At 38.1% G+C, this 18,101-nt stretch overlaps 1 protein-coding gene across 2 annotated transcripts in view; it reads left to right on the forward strand.

Moving 5' to 3' along the window:
• The window catches only part of LOC124169144 (dual specificity mitogen-activated protein kinase kinase hemipterous-like), a 42,705-nt gene that overhangs the window by 13,354 nt on the left and 11,250 nt on the right, over positions 1-18,101 (forward strand). The window contains exons 8-11 of one of the 2 annotated variants that reach the window (XM_046547649.1): positions 7,038-7,560; positions 8,479-8,706; positions 10,466-10,683; positions 16,261-16,309. In XM_046547649.1, the coding sequence (XP_046403605.1) occupies positions 7,038-7,560; positions 8,479-8,706; positions 10,466-10,683; positions 16,261-16,309 (1,018 nt within the window). The remainder of the gene's footprint in view (positions 1-7,037; positions 7,561-8,478; positions 8,707-10,465; positions 10,684-16,260; positions 16,310-18,101) is intronic. The other variant, XM_046547650.1, reaches the window with a different exon arrangement.

Genomic DNA, 18,101 nt, shown 5'->3' on the forward strand with positions numbered 1-18,101 from the left:
AGAAAGTATTCGATATTTGAGATCTTGAATAGTTATGCCAAAAGTACCGTCTCGAATACCTCGAATACTTTGAATTTCGCGTCATACACTGTCGCTCGCACGTCATTGGTAGTTGACTCAGAAAAATGAGAACTCTAGTCGTTTAGTGCATGCAGCGCGGTTTTCGGCAAGCTGACGAACTATATCAAATTCGCGGTTTAGAGCGGTGAAAAGAGTTCGACATGGGGAACCGAAATAGATAGGGTGAAAAAAAGGAGAATTCCAGGTGTCCCCCATCAGGAGTAACTCAGTGCCGTGGGATAGCAACATAGGCGCATTTCCCACGATCCGCTATTCCCTCCATTCACCCCACCCAATCTGACGATTTCCTCTTCTCCGAAATCAAACAAAAGGTCCCAGCTCGTGCAGGGATCGTATTACGAAGACTTTAGCCTCGAAAAAATATAAAGTTACCGGAAAATAATAGAATCTCGTTTCACCCTTCACTCTTTCTCCCCCACTGACCATTTTCCCGCATTCATCTTTTAATAAAATTTAGACGAGGTGTTTACCATGTGTCATTTGTGGCTAATAAAGACAGGCACTTATTTTGAATCTTCCCCAGGAGACGAAACTACCACAGGGAGGAACTCAGTGCCGTGGGATAGTGACATTGGCGCATTTCCCACGATATCCCCCTCCCTTCAGCATTCGCCTCACCCACTCTGACGATTTCCTCTTCTCCGATATCAAAAAAAGACCCGATCTCGTGCAGGGATCGTATTACGAAGACCTTAGCTTCGAAAATAATATCAAGTTACGCGAGAAAAATAAAAACGTGTTTCGCACCCACCCCCTTTTCTCACCCGCTGACCTTTTTCTACCAACCTGCTTCGAATTTCCCCCTTTCTGAGGGTCAACTGCTGCATGAGTCATCTACTAGCCCGAAAGGTGTCAACAATGACTTTCGGCAATTATTATTACACTTTTATTGGATTGAAATATTAGTAATATGCGCGTAATTTAAGAAAGAATAAGACCAAACACGACATATTTATGACTTTATTTAAGCATTTTACGCAGGAAAATAAATGCCGGAAAGACGAAGAAATACGACGGGGGCTTAGCATTTTGGCGTAATGCTCAAATAGGGTGCTTTCCTATTATTTTTTTATTGCCTAAATCGAAATATTAATACTCCTGGAGTACGTATTTAACGCTTTTAGATTTTTATTGGACGATATCTATTTTTTGCGATTAAATTAAAAGTGAAAATTTTCAAGCACGCGAAAACGCGACGCGTAGTGGGAATGATGGGGAAAAGTCCATGTGACGCATTTCTGGTTCCCCCTCCCGCCTTGTGAGGTGACCTTGGGCGAGGCTAAGAGCGCTGATACCTTACCAAACCTTACCTTATCAAACGAAGAAAACTTTCCGACCTTAGCCAGTTTTAATAAGTGATTACTAAGACATGTTTCCCTGAGCTCTGTGCCTCATGCATGCATTAGTAACCTCAGACGATGTAAAACTCCTATCCTCTCCTGTAGAAACTAGGTCCCTGTGATGTCAATTGGAGTGGCATCACATGGGTGCCAATCTGGCCTTTTTCAAATGAGGATAAAATTGACCGTTGCCATTGGTCTAGACCGGTATAGAACCAAATAATTTGTATATTATGAATACACCAATGGTAGGTAACGAATCACAATCAATGCCTTTCGTTTTCTTTAATGAAGGAAACTACCCTATTGTTTACATAAAATTAAAATATTCCATTAATCAGCTAAATTCCTGTTTGAATCCTTTAAAGGCAATCACAATTACTCGCCAAAATCTTGGGTTTCCTGCTGCATAGGCGACCTAGTCAAACATTCTCACATTCATAGTTTAGTATTCGAGGTATTCGAATATTCGAGCAATGATTTGATATTCGAATTCGATATTCGAATTCGAGAAATCTACTATTCGACCCATCCCTAGTTGAAATTAGTACATTCATAGGTGATACAGATATAAAGGTACACGGCAGGTCGCGCGGCGTAATTTATACTAATTAAATTATGATGATAAAAAATATGTCTCTGAATTTCGCGTCATACACTGTCGCTCGCACGTCATTAAAAATCGATTGCTGCCATTAAAATTAATGATAAACTTGACGCCGTATGATCACAATGAAGACATAAAAATAAATGCCATGACAAGGTCTCGATCCCACATCCTCCGGGTGGGATGCTGCACACGCTGCCCACGCTACCACTACCCCAACAAACGCATCGTAATAACCGAGAAATTTTAAGTTTATATGTATAACTTGTGAAAAGTAACGCATGAAAATTAATTAATTATAGCCTAACTAAGGCCCTAATTGAAAAAGACGTAGCAAAGTACCTGGTCTCCCCTTGTTAGCCTTAAAGCCTCGCATTTCTATGGAGCGTTGAACCTGTCCTCCTTTTTCAAAAATTCAGTGACCGTAAATACATCAAAGTTTGGTATACCATTTATAAATCGTTGGAATTTTCCTTCTCCCAACCAAGATTAACTTTTCTTGAACCCATCCTGGACAGCGAACCATTGCAACAACCAGCCAGTACGGAAATAAGGCTAACATCCCATGATTCTAGTTGCGAAGGGCGAACGTTCCGGCCGGCGTGAATACATACGCAACGAATAAGTCTTGCAGCAAACGTCTAAAATAGGTTTATTAGTTTGACTCAGTTCTTACAAAAAAGTTTTGGAATGATTAACGGCATTGTGCCAAAATATACTCAGCGAAAAATAAATACCATTATCTATTTATTAAAGATTCAATGTGCTTTTCGCACTACTCTTTCCAAACTTGAAGTTGACACGTAAATGAATACACCCATGTCTCGTATAGCGCAAGGGATGCGTTCCTTGGGGTCTTTGTGCTATACGAATTTGCGTTATACGAGAGCGTTTTAACATTGGGAAGATAGGGATGCGTTCCTGGTAGCATAGGTCTTGGGTATTAAATTTCCTCTAAAACATCTATATTCCCATAAAAAGCCTTAGAAAACATTATTTACATAAATGTTTATAGTTTAAAACATCTTTAAAGAGAGTATGCACGCATTCAAAGACTTTTATTCACGTTAAAAAAAATTCTTACGTGCTTTTGAAATTCCCTTCTGTCGTGCGGGTGGGCTAACAACTGCTATCTCAGGGGATCGTAATGCATTGCCGGCAGTTGACGATTTTTCAAACTAGTCTAAAAACAACTATTGTGTCACCCAGGCCCTTTTGTCGCTCATCGAAATGACAGTAAAATGCTACTTTGAATGCCATTTCATAGCTAGCGGAGTTTATGAATGATAAATCATTTTAATTTGAAGTCCTCCGAGTCATTAGCAACTACGTGAAACAGTCTTTAAATGCCTTGAAACCTGACCTGGGTTTCCCTTCCCTGAAAATGAATGAAAGAGAATGCATTCTTTTCCAAAAGAATATCGTCTCGTCAGCACTAAAAACTAGTTGAGGGGGAAAGGAGCCACTTTCAATCACAGCTTGGAGTTCATCAGAAAATGTTGTGGTGGCTGCGCTATCAACACTTGCAGATTCACCTGATATCGCCGCACTGAAAATACCTGCTTGCCGTTTAAATTCTGGAACCAACCGGAGCTTTCACTAAATGTCTCGGAGCGATTACCACTCTCGTCTTTTTGTACTGATTCACTATGAAGTTTCCGTATTTGTAGACCGCTTGGTTGAAGTTGGTGCGGCTGAGGTCACTGATGTTTTAACTTCGTCTTTATTCAGAATAAGGCATCGTGCGTTTAAACTTCCGCGCAATATCGCTTTGACGCTCTCCATTTTCAAAGCAATTGACCTCTTTCAATTCCTCTTCTAGGTTTATGGTTTTTCTTGATAAATTCTTGATTTTTCTACACGCATTCCTATTTTTTGCCATATTTTCTTGGTTTTTAGTCTGTATGGCTCTATCTAAATCACCTTCTACTGCTGAACTGTATTCCTGAGACGCATAAGGCGTACGACTGCGGGGAGGGAACGAAGCCATTGTGTTTGAGACTCTATAGCGGACCCTTTTTTGTGTTGATGCTATTCATGCGCAACTCGGCCACCGCTCCATTTCTCCCCCGTGAATACCGATGACCTTGAAGGCTTCAGCGTAGATCCTCAACCTGGAAGTCAATCGCCCGTTAACCTGTGACGGCAAAAATACGTCTCAAACCGTATTGCTTTTAAAAATCTCATTTCCACCAGCCCAACTCTTAATTAACGATCTAAATTATTTATTATCATTCTGTTAAGGAGACGAGATAAATTACTTCGGCAGGCCGGCTATCTGGACCCAATGACGAGTAATACTTTTGGCCATTGCGCAGCAATGGATTTCGATTAATATATAAACAAAAAAGAAGATTTGAGGCAAGCAATAATATTAATATGCGTAAAATGATAGAAATTTCGTGTGTACTTAGCGCAAGTTCACGTTTTATCACGAGAGAGCGAGAGAGCGTTTAAGATTTTTGATTAGGCTACACTGCGTTGCAATGTTTCCCCGAGGAACGAATTTGCGCTATATCGAAATTGCGCTAATCGAAATTGCGCTATACGAGACATGGGTGTATTAATATATTACGCAATGATGAAGCCATGTACTCAAAAGAGAAGCAGCCACATATATATTTAAAAGATATTTTATGACAGCAAAAAATGGATTCCCTCAAATTCGGTAATTTTTCTATGCAATAATAGTGGTAGAACTAAACGGCGTAGAAGCTGCCTTCTGCTACTGCCTTGTGACGTCACGGCCAATATTCAACATGGACACCCGTTTTAGCGGCCTTTGAATTTTTCCATATTTCGGACGGTCATCTCGAATCAAGTATTCACTATTAGGGTTTAAACTGTGGTGTTACGACATTATGTTATTCTGAACTGTAATTAAAAAAATGTCTTTGGTGCATTTGAAACACTAGTGTACTTCCCTATTGTACTTGAATTCTTACCGCTCCATGTAATACCTGGTTTCCATAAACCCAGCACCCGCGGCTGCAAAATCACAGATTCTGTAAAGTGGTTTGCACGAATGCTTCAAAACCGCTGTGCAACCTCGGATACTACACTGCCTGGCACCTCGCCGCGTAGTTGACTCTCTTACAAGTTGTTCGGGACTGCTGCGGGACATGGATCCGTGATCACTGAGCGAATGCGGTATGATGCAATTAAGGGTTGATATCTTCCCTAATACATTAAGTCCTCAATGTACGAGTAAGACCTTACACCTCACACCACAGTTGGTTAACCCAAGCAAGGCATAGAGGAGGAGTGCGGTTATCCTGCAGAATGCAAAACTGCATCACAATAACGTTGTTTCCTTCATCAAAGAAAACGAAAGGCATTGATTGCAATTCGTTACCCACCATTAGTGTATTCATAATATAAAAATTATTTGGTTGTAGAAATGCCGGTTTAGACGAATGGCAAGGGTCAATTTTATCCTCATTTGAAAAAGGCCAGATTGGCGCCCATGCGATGCCACTCCACCTGACGTCGCAGGGACCTAGTTTCTAAACGAGTAGATAGGAGTTTACATCGTCTGAAATTACCAGTGCATGCATGAGGCACAGAGCTCAGGGAAACATCTCTTAATAGTCACTTATTAAAATTGCTTACGGTCAAAAAGTTTCCTTCATTTGATAGGGCATTAATTATCCTTATTTAAGCCAAGCGCTATCTGCTAGCAGGGTACTCTGCTACCTGCTAGCAGTCTGTGTCATATCAGCGCTCAAAGCCTCGCCCCGAGGTCATCTCACACGGCGACAGCTGGAACCAGAATGATGTCACATGGGCTTTTCCCAGCATTTCTACTTAGCTGTCGCGTTTTCGTGCGCTTGAAAATTTTCACTTTTTATTTAATCGCGAAAAATAGATATCATTATTCAAAAATCCAAGAGCATGAAATGCGTACTCTAGAAGTAATAATCTTTCGATTTAGGCAATAAAAAAAATAGGAAACCATCATATTGTGTGTTAACTTAACTTAACGACTGTTAAGAACTGATCTAGCTGGGCGTGCGACGTAGCCAGAGTTGAAAAAAATCACTGTCTGCAGGAAGGAAGAACAGGGTAATGGATGAACAGTTCCTGACTTCACTCCGTATTAAATGGTACTTCGTTTAGATTATGCCCAATGTGTGAGTTCCTTTACACCACTCGGCCACCTTTATAGATGCCAAATTTGACGTTTTGGGCACGCTTCAATTTTTCGAATCTGTGTAAGTTCATGAATTGAATGTGCATAGGAAGAGGATTAACTGTACATCAATTTACAAGCAGTAATGAGAGAGTCACCATGATTGCTCAGGAATGAAGCTCATGGTATGATCTTGTGTGTGAATTGAAGTATCTCATACTGAAGATAGAACCATAATTGACGCTCTTGGGCACTGTACACAAGGAGAACTTGAACGTGGTGCAATGGTTGAAACTTAGCGTAGTGTATATCCACCTAAATGCCATTGTTTGTTCGTGGAACTTTGTGGTAATGTTCATTTTGTAACTGCCGGGACTAGGACTGAGGTTCGTAATTTCGTAATAACAAAAATTTCGTAATAACGTTTCTTTTACTGTAGATTGGATAGGCCTTTTTGTTGGGATCAACGATTTGCTTCGTAATAACAAGAACTTTGATATAAGGTTGTTCGTATTAATGAGAGTCTTCTGCATTGCTTTTGAAATTCTTAGTGGTGCAGGTTGACTTTTGTTTTTTGTCCAGTTTAAGATAAAACGAGAGCTACTACTTATTACTTTTATTTCCCTGGTGAATTGCGGAGAAAGTCTAAATTTTCACTTAATATAAATATGTGTAATTCCTAGGTATTCAATTTTTGATATTCAACTGTAAAGTCGGACATAAAATGATCATGTTAGGCTAGCATGCGGTGATTTTTTTTAATCCTCCATTTCTGCTAGCTTATCTAAAAATTTATTCTTGTTAGTAATCAAACTTAGTTGCCAAAATCCAGATTGCATATTCCACATTTTTCAAAATTTTGAATTTTTTTCCTCAGGTTTACCACTCCAACAGCTTCTCCAATGCTTCCTCGAAGAAGAGGCACATCCTCATTACCGTACCACCATCAAAGGTCTCTCTCGGAAACTCCAAGACCAGTCTCTGGAGATTCGTGTGCCTCTTCAAGACCTTCCCCACTCCCCTTCTTGGCATCGAACAATAACAACAACATTTCTACCTCCACCCACCCAGATGCCCTCAACAGGCTGTCCATCTCAATGTCCTCTTCAACCCCGTCTGCCCTGCCGGTCAGTGCCTTTCCCCCTCACCATCATCACCATCACCAGCCACAACAAAGGATACCGCATCACTTGACACCTCCTACTGGAAGGAAGCGTTACCCTTCAGAACCTCATGCAAACAATGGAACTATAAATCAGCAACAGCTTCACAGGCTGTGCAGCTTCTCTCCACCGCCTCAGGCCCACAGAGGGCATCACCATCTGCACCACTTCCACCATCATTCTCATCCGCATCAATACTATGAAAATCATGATGTTGGGGTGAAATGTGGGGATAAGGTTTGTATTTAATTTTATACCTCTTTCAAAGGTTTCTGCTGTGGATAGTTGATGCTACCATTTTTTTCCAAGCTTCCATCATAATGTTTGATGTATGATGATGACAGTTTAGCAGTAAATCCTACCAGCAAATCTTCAGGTCAGAAGTTTCTGACCTCAAGACGCTGATGGGGTTAACTACAAAACTGTCTTTGTGAGACATCAAGCAAACCGTGGAAGCCGAGAAAACATGATAGCCTTAGAGTTAGATGTTATTCCCTCTACACTGCACAATCTTTCCATTTTTCCAGTTGACCTGCTAGAAGCTTCTTACTTGGCATATATTTAATTCGCCAGTTATATTTTGAGGCAATACTTTCTTCTTATTTATATTACCTTTTCTCTACTATTGGCAGTTATTGTTATTACTACTGCTCTCATCATTGTTAATGTGTGTATCTGATGCTATCTTTCACTACTTGTTCGTACTTAAAATTCACCTATGTAAGTCACACTCAGTTGTGTTACCTACATGATTTATTACTCTCCAGCATTGCCATTTGTTGCTTCTTTCTTAAGTTTGGCTAAGTCCTCATTTGTAAGTGATGATTATTCAGTGGGGAAACCAGTTTTAAGAAACAATCTGTGAAGTGTTTATTGAAAGTGTATTAAAAGTTACTAGCAATTTTCCACAATTTCTCTATTATTATTTCATGACTGGTTTCAATACATTTTGTATTACCTTCAGGTTAACGCCCTACCTGGGGATTATACAAACTGTATTGAAACTGGTTGTGACATAATATTACAGTATTTAGGGAAAATTGCCAATTACTTTTAATTTACATGAATGTTAGAATGTCATCCGGTTAAGCCTAAAACAATTCTATATGTTTATTGAAAATCTGCTGAAATTTATTTGGTTAATTATTGTTTAAGGAGGACGATGCAGTAGCAGGAAAGAAGCGTTTTGCCGCCAACATTAAGTTCCAGGTTCCTCCACCACCCTCTCACTCACCGCCTCCCCCACCAATCCCTGCCACGCACCCTCCAAGCCATCCCCAGAACCATCAAATGTGTTCTGCTCACCAGGTTGGGGGGTTTAGGAATGACTTTAGGGGGCGGAACTCACAGCCGGTTTGCCCTGGGAACCAACCTGGTCCTGCTGTAAGTCTTATTTTTCTTGGCACTGTCGTCAGTTGTGATAAATACATTTACATTTTATCGACAGTATTCATCCTTCATGAAATTTTTGCTATCAGGGAAACAACAATTGCTCTCTCTATGATTTTGACTAACTGCGTTTAAGAGTGTGTTCAAAAGTGCCAATAATCAAGTTAACTTGATTTTTACCTAACTTGTTTACGAAAGACAGATCTTGTGGCAACTTACAATAGCCTATGTCATGAGCATACTAGATTAACCTACAACAACTTGGCATTTTATTTTACTTTCAAAAAGATATTTCTGCTGTTCTCATCATCTAAGTTTCGATGTTATCGGCAAAAGTCCAAATTGTTTTTTTCTGAAAAAATCAAATATTTTAATTGAAAAATGTTTTCAGCTTTAATTACACATATTTAATAGTAACGGATATGATTTGAGGCTTTCTTTCACCATCAAACTTCTGGGATGAAAAGGCATTTTTTTCCAAATAGCCTCAGTGTAAAATGTTTTTGCATGATATTGTTTTGCATGGAAGAATGATTAATCCCCTATTAATTGTTGCGTCATTAAAAATTTAATGCTGTAGGTAAACATACTTGTCATTCTCACTGAGGTCCAATGGAAAGTTAGTGAAATATATTAAGCAATTCTCATATTTATAAATTGATTTTCATTCCTCATCATATTTTTGGGTTTGCTGAATATTAATGTCATTATAAAAATTTTCAATCCTCCATTAATTCAGCATGGCTTTCCTCCCAAGTTTTCGTTGCTTATCAATAGTCATGAGGTGTTATAATTTTTTAAAGATTTTTTTTACGATTTAATGACATTTTTTCTGTGTTGCTGTCTTGCTTATAGGCTTTTGAGTGTAGATCCTTATGAGCATTTTTAAGCTAGCCTTGCTTGATTTTGATGCTATATTTGATCGTTTGACAAGTGTTTTATGTCAAAGAATGCTATTTTTCAAATATTTATTGTGACTAGCTTTCACGATGCTGCACCTGAAACAGTATTTCTTGGCATTACATATGTGGTAGTTGCTTCAGGTATTAAATTTTCTTTTCCTCTGAGTACAGTACAAAATAACCTTTCTATATATCTAATGAATTTTATTGGACAATTAAATAGACGTTGCACAAAATACACATGAATAGGATCATACAAGGCTAATTTATGAAAAATACCGAACCGTGAGTGAGTGAGTAATACGTGAGTGAACCGAAATGAAGGAATTAAAAATTCAAGATAATGTTATCAATATTAGAGTATTACCAAAGAACCCATTATTGCCAATTCCATTTCTTCAAGGTTTCAGTGAAACACCTTGATCTATGCATCCAGTCCAATATTGCAATATAATGGCAGTATATTTTGTCACTTTCTCTAGCCTTGTGAGGAAAGATGAGTCTCCTCAAATGTGTATGAAGATAAATTGCGTTATTGTTGTACCTAGCATAATTCTAAATGTTTTACCAGTTATTTCTATCAATAATATCTCAAAAATCAAGGCCCATTGGATGCTTTGCAAAAATGCTAATCTCTTAAAATTTCATTTTCAACCCATCTGCAAAGTATGAACACAATCAATATGGTGGTGACATTTGTCCATTCAGTGGAATTGGAAGTCACACTATTTGCGGGGAAAATTTTTTGACCAAAAGCCCTACAACTAGTATACGTATGTACAGCAAAAATCAAGACTTATGGTCACCTTATCTTCATTTGCCTTTTTTTTGCCATTTCTCTCATTTCACAGGGGAAAAGCACACCAATGGATCCCTCAGCCCTCCAGCAGCACCAGCAACAGCTTTACACTAGGCTACAGGGAGTGGTTGATGGGTATGGCCAACAAAAACTCCCTTCTCCTCCTCCAAGACTGAGCAGGGGTCAACACACGGCCTCTGCAGAAGGTTCTCCTCTTCTAAGGAGAAGTTGCAATATGGAAGGGGGCGGATCTCCATCCATTAGCAGAAGGTTGGTCTCTCACTCATATTGCTTTATGGTGAAATTTTGGATTAATCCATTGGTATTAATAAGGACAAATCGGTTCCAATTCTGGTTTCCGGCCATCACTTATGGTCCCAAGGTAAATCATTGACTGCCACTCAGGTCATAGTGACTGATTTTGAAAGCTCCTGCCACATAATGCTGGTCACGGTGACTTTCCATGGAGCAACTAAATGTCAGTGGATTTATGACTCTACCGGTGACTGTGACTGATTGTTTGGCATGGCCAAAGTCATTATGATCACGGTGTAGTAGAATATCAAGCCAGAACACATCAGACCAGGGGTATTGCGGCATTTAGATTTTTTCAGTGCTTAGATCACTTTATTTTCTGTTATCTGAGTAATTTAACTAACCTTTGCAACTGCCATTAAAATGGGGGTGTTGAATGAAAAAAATAGCTCAAAGTATTGAAAAATCTCTCCTCTTTGAATGTCTGTTCATCAGTTTGAGTAGTCGCTTAACATTAGCAAGAGTCTACTGAATGGATCAAGATGTATAATGAGACATCCCCTATATCCGATATATCCGTTTGCTTATTCTCGTGGCATTTTCAGCCTGTGTGTCTTTGTGTGTTCGTGTGTGTGAATGATTGGCAAGGATGTGTTTGGTCCCAGCTGTCTTTAGTCCATCTCCGCCAACCATTACAGTAATACCTGGGTCAGTGTAAAAGGGACAAGTTACGGCTGTTGGAGGATTTCATTTTCCAATTGTTATTCAAGGCTGTAGTGCTCTAATCCTCATATTCAGGTCATTATGTAATTTAGAATTCCAGATTAGCGATCTTGTACTGTTCTTCAAAACTGAAGATAATTCATGTTAGATTCCTTTGAATTGATATTTTAACCTTTCATGAGCCAATAACACACAATTGATTAGGAATATACCAACTGCATGTCAGAAAATATTTACTTAAACACCATAGCTGACAATAATATGTGGGATGATAATTTCATGTTATGACATTATGAAAGCTGCCTAAAATAATAGATCAAGTTATTTCACTAATGATTGGGTGAATGGCATCACTCTATTCAATGCAGTGCAAATACTCAAGTAAACTCTTCAGGTTGGGTCTTGCACAAATTATTTCAGTGAGGATTTTTTTGCCCGATTCTGCTTCTGTTTTCAAAAACCAAAGAAGCTAATGGACCCAATTCTAGTTTATGTCTATCTCCAGATTTTTGACCACTGATTATGAAAAAAATATATCCAAGATATTATTGATTAAGATGTTCTTGTCCTTTCAACTGTGTGTTTTTTTCATCATCGAGGTGGCAATTAGATGTTTGTTTTGCAGCCTAAGTTTTCATGGCTTTCTCCTCATATTTTTTTCACATTGTTGTGCATTTGAATGGCTCTAGTGGGATTGTTGCATCTTGGATTGTGTATCCACAGTGTGTTCCCAAAGTCACTTCATCATCATCTCCAGAAAGCAATCTTTGCATAACCTCTTATTCGGGAATCATAAAAGATAAAAATTTTTAACTCTGTGGATGGTATTTCTAGATACTCATATACTAGAGATGTGCGAATAGTATCCGCGAATACTCAAATACCTCGAATACTAGAGAGTATTCGACATTCGATGTCTCGAATAGTTATGCGAAAAGTACCGCCTTGAATACCTCGAATACTTTGAATTTCGCGTCATACACTGTCGCACGCACGTCGTTGGTTGTTGACTCGGAAAAATGTAGAGAACTGTAGTCATTTAGTGCTCGCAGCGCCGTTTTACGCAAGTTGACGAATTACATCAAATTCGTGGATTTGAGCGGTGAAAAGAGTTCGACGAGAGGAACCGAAAATGGTTGGGTAAAAAAATCCGAAAATCCCCGATTCCCCCGAGGAAACACGTTTTAAACCCAAACCAGGAGAACCTCAGTGCCGTGGGATAGCAACCTTAGGGCATTTCCCACGATCCGCTATCCCCCTCCATTAAGCACTCGCCTCACCCACTCTGACGCTTTCCTCTTCTCCTAAATCAAATGAAAGGTCCCAGCTCGCGCAGGGATCGCATTACGAAGACCTTAGCTTCGAAAAAAATATCGAGTTACGAGAACAATAAAAACGTGTTTCACGCCCTCCCCCCTTCTCACCCACTGACCTTTTTCTGGCTACCTGCATCGAAGTTCCCCATTTCCGGAGGTCAACTGCTGCGTGAGTACCGTGGGATACTTACATTAGCGCATTTCCCAAGATCCGGTATCCCCCTCGATTCAGCACTAGCCCCTCCTCTGAGGATTTCCTCTTCTTCGAAATAAAAAAAGGTCACAGCTCGCGTAGGGATCATATTACGACCTTAGCTTCGAAAAAATATCAAGTTGCACAAGAACAATAGAAACGTGTTTCAGGCCCTCCCTTTTCTCCCCCACTGTCCTTTTTTTTCTTACCAGCTTCGAAGTTCCCCTTTTCTGCACAGGTCAACCGCTGTATGAGTCATCTATTAGCACTAAAGGTGTCTAAGAATGACTTTCGTCAATTGATGTTACATTGGATTGAAATATTAGTAATGTGCGCGTAATTTCAAAAAGAATAAGACCAAACACAACGTATTTCCGAGTTTATTTAAGCATTTTACGCAAAGAAATAAATATCAAAATACGACGGAGACTAGCATTCTGGCGAAACTCGATATCCTCGCAACTGAGCTCCTCGGAAGCTGATGCTGTATTTTTTTTTCGAAAACATACATCAAGTTACAATTTATGAGTTATGCTATAAATCTCTATTGTCACAGTCGAAGGGATATTTTCTCAGGATATTTGGTTTCTCCCCGCTAGCAATTCGAATTCATCTGCTTATCTCGTGTGAACTTCCAAAGATGGACTGAAAATAATTGAAGAAATCCGGTGGAGAAGCGCGTGTATTTTGCAAAACGCCTCGGATTGTCCGCTAGAGCTTGACAGTTGGGTGAGGGTAAAGCGCGCTACCAGTTGAAAATAAGAAGTTGGATGAAGCCGAGTATCAGATCGGCGTGCCGCAGAAATGGAGTTTGGTAGATAAGAATATACATATACATCAGACAGAAATCCTTCGTAGCAGTGTAAAAGCCGAGATGGCATGCAATCATTTTTTTGCGAGGTGGTGTGCCCCCTTAGGATATTTGAAAGAGATGTCAGTTGAATCAACTATAAGCCCAAATTGTTTCCATAAAATTAAAATATTCCATTAATCAGCTAAATTCCGGTTTGAATCCTTTAAAGGAAATCTTAATTACTCGCCAAAATCCTGGGTTTCCTGCTGCATAGGCAACCTAGTCAAACATTCCCGCATTTATCGTTTTTCTCGTCCCCCCTGAGAAAAGATAGATCGAGGTTCTACTGTATAACTTTTTATTTATACATTCATCAAGGGAAATAGAAATTTTATTAAGAAATAAGAAGCTTAAAGAAATAATATGCTTTGTGCAATTCTAGTATTCGAGGTATTCGAATATTCGAGCAATGATTTAATATTCAAATTCGATATTCGAGTTTGAGAAATCTGCTATTCGACCCATCTCTATCGTATACCAATCGTTTCATTTCCGGGTGCATGTGCTGTAATTATTCCCCTGTAAAAACCACCCGTGTTGAGTTACCGAGCCATGTTTTCAGCCACTGTGTGATATAGGCCCATATTCTTAGTTGACCCTACATAAGTGGTGGGGGGGGCGGGGTGATTCTGTCGTCAAGTTCTCTGATATGACGTAGATGGTGGCACAGTGCCAGTTTTCCACTGTGGTAATGTAATGGGACCTAATTTTGAAACTAAGAAAAGATGTCCAATAATTTTCGGGCGTATTGCTAGGGCAACGGCTCAAGATAAATAAACAATCGGTGTTGTCTGCCAGGTGGTGTCAGTACGTCAATTATCGCTACAAATATGTCCTCTCATATTTAGCCAAAATTAGAATCATATTGTCTTTAAATTACTTCAAAAGCGGTCTGCACAAGATAGCAATAAGTACGGGGCAAATATGATCATTGACGTGGGAACTTGCGTTGCATCATCAAGGTTCGTCATTCGCATTTGGCTTTCGTAAGTAAGTTTATTATGTGGCAAATAGTGGCATGAAAAGACTATTTCTATGGTTGTATGTAAACGATATTGGTTTCTCATACGTACCAAGTACCAAACATGAAAAATATTAATACATATCCACAGATACAAGGTAATGTATACCACTACACTTTACGTATTGTTCTTCAGCCAATTTTATTATTTATTTCACTTGATGGGTAAAATGTGGTAGAATTATTACCTTTCTGCTGTGTTACTGTGCATTTTAAAATGGTTCATGTGAGCTCATTTCCCATAGTATCCAAAGTAACCTAGATTCTTTAATCAAAGTGATCAGTACACGAAATTTGGTCGCCTTGTTTTTGTAGGGTGTAGGGCTGGTTTGGGTACCCTACATTAAGTAGGGCCCGTTTAGTTCCAAAAGAGGCCATATATAGGGCTTGATGTGGCAAGATCACTTTATATAGGGGCTGATGATGTATCCAGGGTCGGTTGGTTTTACAGGGTTGACTAAGAATATGGGCCTTAGCTCTTTTCATGGCACATGTAGTTGTGAGGTCTCTGTCCTAAAAGTTTTTACAAGTGCTTTCAAAATTGTTTTCTTGCTTAACCAAAAGAACATGAATGTTCTCCAACACTGGTTGTTACAATATAATCTATTTGATGAGTAGCAGAGTATTAAAGCTTTGTTAATCTGGAATCTCATTATGGAAATCATGAGAGGAGGCATTTTTAAAATTCAATGCTATATACTTGTAAAAACAATTGACTCAGGTTTTACCTTGCAGAAGTTATGAATCATTATGATGGAAAAAACACCTAGCCAGTAATTTTCCACCCTTTAATAAAACATAGATTGACTGAGGTTTCAATGGGTAACCACCACCTCATAACCATAAAATTGATGGTTACCCCTTAATCCTGGGTTGGTGTGTTTTATTATAGTGTGGAAAAATTTTAGAGGTGTTTTCTTCCATAAATGTTTACTAGTCTTGAAATATTTTGGAAGTGAGAAGTGAAGAAAACAACATGTGTAGTTAGTCTCAAAATTTGTTCCCTGGGCATAGGTGACTAACTCACTGAGTTAGTGGATCGGTCATGTTTATTGGGTCATGTCAATATGCACTCCAATGCATGAGTATATCATTCCCTTTGTTTTGACTTCTGAGATATGAATCTTTTGTCCATTCTAATTAACAATTGTGTACTTCTCTGTGTATGTTTGTGGTGAAAACTGTGATGATAACTAATAAATAAGGTGAAATACTAGTAATTAATGTTATTCTTTTGCTGGTCAGGTCATAGGGTGAGATATTGTCAGTCGGAATGAATTGTTTATCGTTTTCATGATTTGTTTTATTGGAGCCTTGTGAAAGTTTATGAGTCCATTGATATTAGAACTAGTAGTAAGAAATAAGTATCAGTTGATTCACAATTTGCAAAAATAATGAATTCAATTAGACATGCTGGATTCTAAGCATGTCATTATGGGTTCAAATATTTCCATAAAAGTTACGTCTCAACTTTTGCCTGTTGCAGAGGAACCTCTGCTTTTGGAAGGTTATGGAGTAATCTTGGACTCAAATTGGTTAGTGCTCCATTGTTTACATTCTACATTAGCTTTTTTAGACTGAGTTTCATAATGGTCCGCAGTTCTTCTCATTTCCTGTTTCATTTAAGTAAAAATAATTGGGAATATCTAGTACCCTTCAAAATATAATATCAGTTTTATTTTTGGTTCGCTGAATCTTTGGAGTAAATTTAATCAATTATTGGCCATTTTGATACTCAAATTTTTAGCTAATTTAGACTTTCGAGTTGCTACAATTTCTATTATTGCTTTCCAGATTAGTAGCCTTGTAATAACCTGCAATAGATCGCTCAGTACATTATGCTTAAACCTTGATTGTAGTTATCATATGCAGATCATGATAATATTGGCACTGAGCTTTTGGAACACTTATGTTGCATTGAAATGATATTAAGTTTAAATGGAAAATTTATTTTTTATTAAAAAAATAAAACTGTATAAAATACTTCACTGCGCTCCCCGTACCTAAAACTGAAATTTATGGATAGACTCCTGCTAACAAACTCCTAGTTTGGCTGTCTAGTCTTACCAAGGACATTTTTTTCAGACTAAGGTGATTTTAATGCCAGCTTGAGCTACTGTCCTTCTGTCATCTTTGCTAACCATGTAGTCTTTCTGGTGATCCTTATCAATCAAGACTTAGTAGGTAGCATGAGGATTTGTACTTACTTTTCGAAGTTAATTCACCTTGTTTATAATTTTCCATCACAAATAGTTTCTATGTCGTTAAATAAGTATGAACATCTTTTTATGATCTTTTAATCAGTTCTAGGTAGGTGTAGCAAATTTTTATGCCTGTAATCTATTATTATATATTTATAAATTCACTGCTCTATCATCTGTAGATGTATTTTAAACTCATTATCCTTAAGTAAGGTTGTTGCATTTTAATTCCCATTTTGATTTTTAATTACTATGGGTAAATATTTACAAATAATCAAAGATTACAACAACAATTTATAGAGGCATACGAAATGGGACTTTCTCTGTTTACCCCGACGTTAAATATAATACTTTGGTTTCCAACTATAGAAGATTCACTGAAAATGCTGACACAAAGTGAATATATGAATCTGGCCTTTATATTAGGCCTTCTGATCTGACTACATATCGTGAAAGCCACAGAAATTCACTTGTAAAGGCTCTGTTTTCTGTCTTTGTTGAGAAAAATGTTATTTGCTGCAAAGATTTCACTTGGGATTAACTTTTTTTGTACTGGCTTATTTTTATTTGTATGTTTTCTGGATCTGTGGTAAAACTGGAGATGATATAATCATAAGTGTTTTTCAGAATCCATTGAACAATACACCTCATCATTTCATGCGATAAAATCTTCCTAATTGGTTATTGTTACTGATTTAGCTAAAACTTAATTTTGTATTCTTTTAAATACGGGAATTGCAATATCTTTAGCTATTTATTTTATTAAAGTATCAAAATTAAGGATGAGTCGGTTCTTAAAATATTTTTGGTTCTTGGTACTGGTCCCGTTCTCCCCATCGGTTCTTGGTTCTCGATACTCGGTTCCAAGGATGAACTCTTATTATCTGAATTAATGGCAAATTTAAATGAGCAACCACAAGAAATGAATGGAAATAATTTCACTGAAAATGTAAATTATCAGGAAAGCTGTGTAAAAAAAAAACTTAAGAGTGTCTCCATAATTTTATTTGCCAAGCAAAAAAGTATAAATAACATGTTGTTATGTATGATCGAACAATATGTCACATTACATCAGTGAGCCACTTGTTCTTTCTCCAGGTTTTGATTTTAAAAATTCAACATTTTT

Source organism: Ischnura elegans, chromosome 12 (assembly GCF_921293095.1).
Source record: "Ischnura elegans chromosome 12, ioIscEleg1.1, whole genome shotgun sequence".
Classification (NCBI taxonomy): Eukaryota; Metazoa; Arthropoda; class Insecta; order Odonata; family Coenagrionidae; genus Ischnura; species Ischnura elegans.